The 9923-nt window shown below is 35.9% G+C and overlaps 2 protein-coding genes and 1 long non-coding RNA gene across 3 annotated transcripts in view; 1 reads left to right on the plus strand and 2 right to left on the minus strand.

Annotated features, from left to right (window-relative positions):
- The window catches only part of Ir25a (ionotropic receptor 25a), a gene marked incomplete at its 5' end in the record, with an annotated part of 83643 nt that overhangs the window by 20732 nt on the left and 52988 nt on the right, over window positions 1–9923 (plus strand).
- On the minus strand, window positions 5656–6438 carry LOC105272340 (uncharacterized). The gene is made up of 3 exons (XR_892742.1): window positions 6249–6438; window positions 5850–5945; window positions 5656–5751 (listed from the first exon to the last, which is right to left on the minus strand). It is a non-coding gene; the product is annotated as an uncharacterized lncRNA (long non-coding RNA).
- Window positions 7815–9769, minus strand: LOC105272339 (uncharacterized). Its single transcript, XM_011314438.1, has 2 exons — window positions 9622–9769; window positions 7815–9081 (listed from the first exon to the last, which is right to left on the minus strand). The coding sequence occupies exon 2, from the start codon at window positions 8842–8844 to the stop codon at window positions 7891–7893; it is 954 nt and encodes a 317-aa protein (XP_011312740.1). The 5' UTR covers window positions 8845–9081; window positions 9622–9769; the 3' UTR covers window positions 7815–7890.

The raw sequence follows: 9923 nt of genomic DNA on the forward strand, positions 1-9923 counted from the left end.
CGCAAGCGGCCGCGACGTTGATCACTGTGCTACATGCTAATTCTTAATGCTACATTCTCATTCGAATATCATAACAAAAAACCTCTTATACCCAGTGCATCCCTCTTATCTTAATTCTTTGATATTAAATAAATAGATTTACCAATTCTATTATTTGCTACTGAATTGCAATTTAAACGGGTAATGAGATTAATACCGTAAAACCAGCTGTAAATGAAAATTTCCTATACGGTATTTTTTCATTTGAGAAGATGAAAATAATTCTCACACTAAACAGGATTCCAATTGTTTCGATTCCATTCAGTTCTTCTATGTGATCTTTCTCCTATTGCGATGCGTCTATGTATATAATTCTCTATAAACGTGATTCTTTACAATGTTTGAGTCTTTTTGATTTCCCAAATATATTTTCAAAGAATCCCATGAACGAACCCGCGACAACGCAACATATAATTGACCGTGATTGAAAACATCTCGACGAAGGTCAATTGCAATCTTCTGGAAAGTTTGTCCTTGTGATTTATAAATTGTCACGGCAAAAGCTAATTTGATAGGAAACTGTCTGCGGCCAAATGCAAAGGGATAATCATTTTCACTATATAAAGTGATGCGGTTGATGAAAACTATATCCCCTGTTTTGTCTCCTGTAAAAATTTCACATTTAAGTATATGATTCGACCACTCTAAAATTCGCAATCGGGTCCCGTTACACAAACCTTCGTGAATGGAAAGATTTCTAATGAGCATAACAACGGCATTAACTCTCAAACGCAACTCATGAGGGGCTAAACAGGAAGGATTTAAAGTTTCCAAATATTCAGGGAGAATCGTTTCAACAATTTCGCCGTTATCACAATCTTTGACACTGTTTATACTGGTAAAAATGATTTCTGTCTCCTTATCGAGTAATTCCACTACTCGTTGATTAATCTCATCAACATCAACATTTCGTGCCGATAATATCGCCCATTTCATCAATTTCTGGAATTGTTTCTGCGCTATAACACCTCCACAGAAATCTTCGACAATATCAGAATCTGAGTGTGCTATACAATGCAATGGTAAACTCAAATCTGATTCATTCGTGTTGATGATGCCATCCCCAACGGATAATAAAAATTTTGCAAATTCAGTTTCTTCTGCCAGTGCACGCATATTCTGAGTAAGGGAGAATTTTGTGAAGATCGGCCATAAATGGCTGAACTTGATTGATAGGTTTATCAACTCACTGCGCGTAGCGAATTTCTTGACAGGTAATAGTTGTCGGAAATCACCTCCTAATAACATCAATTTACCGCCGAATGGTTTGTCGTTGTTCATTATATCTCGTAGATTCCGATCGACCATTTCTAGAGCATGTCTGGGTGCCATTGGTGCTTCGTCCCAAATGAATAAATTAACACTCTTCAAATAATCTGTTTCGTTCGATTGCGCTTTAATTGTTAAGGATGAATCACTATATATAGCAAGTGGTAATTTGAAAGTTCTATGCACCGTTTTCCCATATGGGAGAAGTGTTGCTGGTATTCCTGTGAACGCCATAGTACAAATGTTTTTACCCTCTTTTCGCAGGAGATGATACAAAGTTGTATAGATAAATGTTTTTCCAGACCCACCTGGTCCATCAATAAAAAAACATTGAGATCCTCCATTGTTATCTTCATTTGTTGCTACTGAAAAAATGGTGTCAACGATAGTTTTCTGTTGATCATTTAGTTTTTCGTACTGTCCACTGCCAATAGCTTGATGTTCTTCAGGTAACATATCATCCTGTGTGTCATCAACTTCTGTAATCTGTGGCATTGTTGGGAAATTTGTTATACTTGATTTCTCTCGAATGAGTAGTGTATTTATATGAATGTAAGCTTTGTTGTGAGCCTGTAGCAGAGATATGGTTCGTGAAAAGTCCTCGGACATGGCGTCTTTAAATTCTTCCCATAGTTTTTCGGGATGAATGGGGTTACCATAAAGTAATATTCGTACAAATAGCTGTCGTAATTGTCTTGGCATCATCCACACTTCTGCTTCATGCATTGCATTTTTCCATTCATCATCAGATTCTATTAAACCGCGTGCTAAACATGCATCAACGAAAGTATCGTAAGTGGTACCATCAACGGTCCTCAGATTTTCAAAGCTTGTACTTCCTTCTACAGATATGAGTAATAATCTGAGATGGAATAATTCGATTTGCGTCGGATTAATAGAATACATCCTTCCAATTGTATTAAAATAGCGTTGGCGCGGTACCCAAGTGAAACTCCCGCCTACTTTTTTAAACACGTAATGAGTTGCTATTTCCGAATAAGTAAATTTTCTCGCCGCTGGATCTCGTTCATTCAAATTGAAATATTCCTGCAACATAGTTTTTCTCTCCAATGCAGATCGGATAGCGTCTTCATCACCGATTTCATCAACCATGACAGTCTGTTGGCCAGGTAGATGTACTGGCAAACATTTAATAGCATGACTTTTCCCCTGCAAAGAAAAGTTCAATATGCGTGCACACGCTTCAGGAGGGCAAACATACCGAGCATCAATATAGTTACGAATTTCATCATGAACAATTTCTCCTTGGGCTCCACTGGGGTTCGATTCAGAGTCTTCCACTACTATTGCAGCAGCATCGTGGCCCTTATACACATATTTGTAGAGGTACTTGACGGCTTTAATGCTTGAAACTACTTCTACATTAATGTGGCAGTTTAATCTTGATAAGAGCCATTGATTATGAGGTACAACGTGTCGATTATCGAAAACAAATCCATCACGTCGTGTGTACGAAAGACCTGTGTTTTGTCGTTTATATTGCGGATAACCATCTTCATCCATAGTCGTTTGATTATTGAATGATTTTGGAAATTTCTTCGAACATTTCCCCGTGCTATCTAAACATCGTTCCCCACATGGACCATGAATCATATTATTTTTAACAATCTCGTGTATTCTCAAGTTTTCACTTGGATCAGGAAGTTCAGCAGAAATATATTTATCTACAATTTCTGGGGTAGTAATTTTCGAATTTGGTTTCAATGTTAATAACAGATGAACATGGGGTAAGCCACGTTTCTGATACTCAATAACATAAATATATGCTTGCACTTCCCCAAATAAGTTATTTTTGATGATACCAATTAGTTCATCTTTCTTTAGCTCAAAAACGCGAGCCACTAAATCAGGTCTATCTGAAGCGGTCTGTCCATTCTGAAGATTCTCGACAATTTCCCTCCATTTGGGATTGCATGTCATTGTGATAAATAAATCAGGTTTACCGAATTTCCGCACAATTGTCATTGCATCTTGATAAGTTTGTGCCATATTACGTGGTGAGCCTGAGTGTGTCGAAGGAAGAACAATCATTTCTCCTATACGATTATTCTCGTTGGCTGCTCTCTTCTCTAAATGTTCTCGTAAACCGTCATAACTGTCCACTCTCAATGTTTTTTGGTTGAATCGGTAATAATTCATTCGATCTTGTTCTATTTTCACAAAACTATCTACAACCCACTGTTGAAATAAACGACGTCCCATCAAAAAATAATTAGGATCTTCTCGAATAGCCATTCGATGTTTGAAATACGCATTTCTAGTGACTCTCCGGTTGCTGTTCACCATCTTAATATCATCCTCCCAGCCTCTATCTCCATGTGGATAAAATAGTGGATAAATCCAAGGTTCCACGTTGGCGTCCATAGAACTTACAAACGATAATTGTTTTGTATGTACATTTCGTTGGGTAACATATGATTTTGGTATTTCACCATCGGCCGTGGTGGAAAATACCACAGCAATTTCATTAGATCTCTGGACATTGTAACGATTTCGATCGAGCTGCTTGTCGAGTGCAAATGTCAATTCGAATTCTGGTTCGTCACCATTATTTTGTGCCTTCATGAGGTTTATTTCATCTTTCATCATTTGATAACAAAGAACGAAACGATTATGCGCTCGCATAGCATTGTCAATTGCTTCAACGACTTCTGCATTCAAATTAGGATTAGAATTCAATCTATAATTGATCGCTTCATCAGGGTCGACAATGAACAACTGTCCATAACTTGGTATTTCACCATCAGCTGGATATAAAGCTCTATTAATCTGATAGTAAATTTGTCCTTGAATTTTGAAACAATAAGGACCACGATGGGTATTGGGATTGACTAAATTGGCATTAAATGACGCGAATGAGAATATACTGTTATAATAACGAATGCGCTCATAAAAGTGATTTGACAATGGATGTGTGCCATTAAATAATTCTTTTATGACCGGCGGAGGATCCGGTAAAGGATTCAGCATGACTTTCCCATGACTACAACAATCAGAGAACGAATATCCCTTGTTAAATACTCTTTCTGGTGCAAAATGACGGGCTTTACAATGTATACATAACACGTTCATAGAACCAAGATAATGTTCAGCAACATCATTCGTTTGGTGAGATATTGCGACCGTTCCAGTTATATCGTGAATAATCCTTGGATTAGACTCAGATCTCCTGTCTTGTGTCTGATTGTGTGCTGTAGAATTTTCTGCTGGAATACCATTTACGGCAAAACTACTACTACAGGATTGAGAAATATGTGCAAGAGAATGCATTTCGGGAAGGATATTGTTTTCAATACTGTGAAGTGGACCTGAAACAATTTGAGATGATAGGTTTAGGTTTAAAATATCATTCATTTGGGATACTGTGATTGTACCGCTCACATCATGAACTAATTGAGGAAGCTGTCGTGGTTGAGGTGATGATGTGCTATGCAGAATGAAATTTTGTTGTTTTTTACCGGTAATGCGATTTGGAATTCGAACATTTCTTGAATACTGCGATAATACTTTTTCAGAGGCAGTACTCATTGCAGAATTGGAGACTTTTTTAGGATGTAATGATAATACATTCAATTTTGGAGATTGACACAGAGATTTAACAATAGTATGTGACCGTTTTTTGTCTTTACAGTCTGATTTCACGTAACCATGGTCATGCAGAATGTTTCTTAGTAATGCAGAACTTTGATATCGTGGAACTAATGGCAATTTTGCTCTTGTGCAATCGGGTATTACCTTATTTACAAATGTATATTCAATACCATCATCGGATGTCTCGACTTTTCGCTTCTTTATATTCTGAGAAATATTATGCATCTTCATTGCCTCTTTTTCGTTCTTCTTCTGAACTCTCTGCTCGTCACTGATTTTGGGATGTCTTTGCGACATAATATTTCTAATTATGCAATCGAATTCCTTGCTGCAATTATTCTCGACTTTATCTTTGGTCTTCTATGGTGTCTTTATGGTTTTATTTTTTTCCTAAAGCTTTTTTTTGAATTGTTAGTTTTGTCTGAGAAATCTGTTTGATGTGATTAGTCTTTTTCAATCCGGATATCTAAGAGTCGCTCGAATTATAAGGATTAGGAATGTATATAATTTGTTGTTACTATAATTTATAATTTCGAATTCCTTGCTGCAATTACTCTCGACTTTATCTTCGGTTTTGTATCGTGTCTTTATGGTCTTATTTTTTTCCTAAAACTTTTTCTGAATTGCTAGTTTTGTCTGAGAAATCTGTTTGATCTGATTAGTCTTTTTAAATCTAAATATCTAAGAGTCGATTGAATTATAAGAGTTAGGAATGTATATAATATTTTTATTACTATAATGAAACAATTTTTTTATTCCAAATTTCTACACCATTTCGTTAAAAAACACAAATCCAGGTCGTTTTTCAGCAGTCACGGAAATGTCGATCACCTGAAATAATAATTAATGGATTAATCATTGGAACAATGCAACAAAAATCATTACTGATGTGAATGATGTGATGGATCATAATCGTCAATTTCACTTACCTCTTTGCTTCGTTTTTTTCAAATTTAGTTTTTTTCAAATCAAAATGTTGGTTGGGATGTCGCGTAACGACCAATCAAACTGGGAAGCCCCAACCCCTAAAAAAAGATTTGGTATGATCGTTTCATTATGGATTCGAATTTGATATCCATAGTAGAATGACACACTGACGCAATGGCACATCGAAGGGCAAGAATCACAATACAATTAGAGGTTATATATATTATGACGTATTCATCCACTACTTCCAACTGGCCTACAAAAATTAATTAATAAAATCTAATGGTAATATTATGGTGGTAATATTAAAAGTAGTCAATAATAATGAGAAAATCATTCGGATAGCATTATTATTGCATCATTTTCCAGTTGAACGTATTCTACTCGACTAATTATCTCACCTCTCTCATCCAATCAATAACGCAGGCACGGGGAGAACTTTCGTTGTTCAAATGAGTATGAATATTGCCGTGGATTAGATTGTTGAAAAGCTCACTTTGAAACAACCAAAATATCCAAGCATTGATGAATTAATGACGATGGCCACAATGAGAAACAAACACTAAGTGAGGGCCTAGAAAGTGCCCCAGAAAGCTGCGCCAGAAAGCTGCGCATGAAAATCCCACCCTCATCTGGCTTCACTGAGTGCTATAGGGGAGGGTGGGGCAAAGTGGACACCAATTTGAAATGATGAATTGACGCGAATAATATTTCAATTTCACATTTCAATTTCAAATTTCAATTTCACGTTTTGGCGTCAATGATCAGATGTGCATTTTCTACAAAGGATCTGCAGGGATCTACAAAGTGTAGATTATGTCATAGAGAAGTTTGGAATGAAGTAAAGTAAGATAAAGACATTTTCTGAAAAATCGCCCAAGTGTCCACTTTTATTTCAGTAAAGTTTGCTCCACAACCGAATTTTTAAAATTTAAATTAGAACATTTTCATTCTATCCAATATTGAATTTTCAAATAGTCTTTAACATAGGGTTGCCATTTTATAATTAAAAAAACACAGAATATTGAATATTTTTCTTTTATTCTTACATCGTTCATAAACTTCTAAACCCAATTGTTGTAGATTCTCATATAAGAAATTAATGAAGTAAGATTTTCAACTGCATTAGTCACTAAAATCTCTATATTGATTAACGTTTAAATAGTTTTATCAATACTTTTATGTTTCGAATAATCTCATCAAAGCTTTATCAATTATATTGGAACACTTAATGTTCATCTACGAATATCTAAATCTCATAAAAATTCATGAAATCAGATGTTTAACAGCGTTAGTCACTAATATATCTATATCGATCAACGTTGAAATTTTTTCATCAATGCTTTTATCATTTATGTTTTCTGAACAGTCTTATCCAAATTTCTGTTATCTAGCTAGACTTGAACACTCAATGTTCATTTAGGAATATCCAAATAGTAAAAATATATATGACAGCTCTTAAGAATAGCAGAATTAAGTGATTTTCATGATACAGTTTATGTTTTTTATTACTAAGTATTAATACTTTGTCAAGCAGTGACGCCTTATTATTAATATTCATTATTAAAATGAACGATCACATGGAAGAGAATACTCGAATTTCACCGAAATCTGACATTCTCGTCTTATTGTTGACGTTATTTTAATGATTAGAATATTGTTCAGTGATTAAAATCACAATTTTTAAAGCAATCATAGACTCTGAAATGACATTCAACCATTTTTTTAGAAATAAAAATCGAGACAATATTGCAATCTCTGATATTTCCAGAAATGAAAAAAATCACTTAAATTAGAGTGCAATCAATAAATTATGAAGAAAGCTGCTTTATTTCCACTGTCACAGCAAAAGAAAGAAATTACGAAAATAATCATTAGAAAAAAAATATAAAAAAGTAGGCTACTTTCAAACAAAAAAAATTATGAGATATTTTTCAAAAATAAGTTCAACATTTGGTACCGTTTGACTAAACGTAATAAAAAAATCTTATATTAAAAAAATGAAAATGCCCTTGCATTATTTTTGTTTTAATCGATAATCGATCAATCAGAAAACTCCTCAAATTTACTATCAGCGACGATAGCATCCAGTTTTCGTCCGGCTGCCATCTGAACGATGTCTCCAAGATTTTGTCGAGCTCTTTTCGACAGCACTTCATCATCGTCTTTCAATAAAAATATCTTTTTCCTAGCAGAAATGCTCATTTTTGAAGCTCGAGGAGACTCCTGACTTATACCGGTCGGTGGCGAATTCTCGTCAGCACCATAGAGATTGATTAATCCCTCATTACTGGGAGGTATGACCTCGGATGTTTTTGCACCATATCGATTGGGGGTGCGAGGTGTAGATGCTTCTACTTGCTCTTGATGGTCACGTTCATCATCAGATGATATCTCAATTGGAGGAGAATTAATGACATCCTCAGGCTCAGGCACAATAGGACCTGCAACCTTCTCAAGTACAGGTGCCTCTGCAATGGGAACAGGCGCTGCATCAGCATGTTGTCCGACTTTTGCACGGTTAGCAGCAGCCGGAACAGCCATGGGTGCATTATTGATAACTGAAGCTTCCACAGGAGGGACCCTGAACCCATTTTGCAGTTCTTCTGGTGGCATTATTCGATCTCCAACTACTTGAATCCCAGCCATATCCTGGATTTGGATCAGAGGTTTGCCATACTGATTACGGCGTAGCTCACCCTGTATAAGAACATGGGTACCCACTTCAGGAGAAAAATTGACGTCAAATGCAGAAACATTAACAGGGATACGATAGTAACCGTCAGTTATGGCTCCACTACCATATACTCCATTCCCTGCCCTTTGTTGCTCGATTTTCACTTTTATGTAAACGTCCAATCTGACGTGGCCCTGGACTCTCTCAACATCCGCGAGTTGTACAGCTTGGTACTGGGGCTCAATAACCACTGGTGGTGGATCAAAAGGCCCAAGTATTGTCACTACCGTGGTTTTCTGGATAGCTATCTCAATTAGCATCAGATTGTCATTTGGGTCGACGTAGCTTGGATTGGCTGGAATCACTCGACCTCTTTTAATGTTGATTGTCTATAGACTTGACCTTCAAACTCGTCGGCTTTGGCCTCCCAGAATAAAATTCTCAGATGTCTTCCCATCTCGTTCGATAAAATGCAACGAAATAGTCGTACTCGTGCAGGAGCTGCACTGGCTCTCCTCCTGATAGAATCTAGTCGAGTTACAACCCCTGTGATGTCACTGAAAATGAAAATCGAGAAAAATCACAATCGTCTTACTGCGAAAATTATTATTTTTCTACATCACATTTTTAATCGAAGTTGAACATAAAAAAAATATGATGAATGGCTATTGTTCTTAAAACGCTGATGTTCAAGAATGATTAACCTACATATCACCACGTGGCCACAAATATTATTTAGATAAAATTCTATAAAAGGACATCAGATGCATTCAGATATGATTCACTGTATTTCGCTATCTGTTCTTTGTTAATTTTGTCGGGTTTGATCCATTGACTGCAAACTTTTCACAAAAAAACGGAACTCACACAATTAGGAAGCTAACCTCGCAATCATTACATCAATAACTAAATTTATATATTTCCATCCGGACCACAGATTTGATATAGAATTTCACTCAAAAAAAAAATAAAATGATTTTAAATGTTGAATGATTTTAATTGTTGAAATTTTCATTCTAATATATTCAATAATCATGAAGTCTTGGACGCAAGAGAATAAAATTATTATTTAACCAAAAAACCTAAAAAATACTCACATGGTTGAATCGCCTGCTTGCAGATTATCCAATTCATCATTGGATGTCAAACGAAATGGAGGGATTGGATTTCTCATGATGGATATTTCTCGTTGAAATTCGCCGTGTTACAAACACCTGTCCGATTCGATATACTTATGTTGCCGGAAATAACTCTCGGTTCGCACTCATTCTTAAGCCAGTCACATGAAACTTCGCGATGCGACAGCGGCTTGAACTATATTAAAATTTGATGACTTAACTATACTAATTCGATGACTTAAAGCAGCCGAGCTCATGAAAACTACTATAATTTCTTCATT

This window comes from Fopius arisanus, unplaced genomic scaffold (assembly GCF_000806365.1).
Source record: "Fopius arisanus strain USDA-PBARC FA_bdor unplaced genomic scaffold, ASM80636v1 scaffold00164, whole genome shotgun sequence".
NCBI classification, from domain to species: Eukaryota; Metazoa; Arthropoda; class Insecta; order Hymenoptera; family Braconidae; genus Fopius; species Fopius arisanus.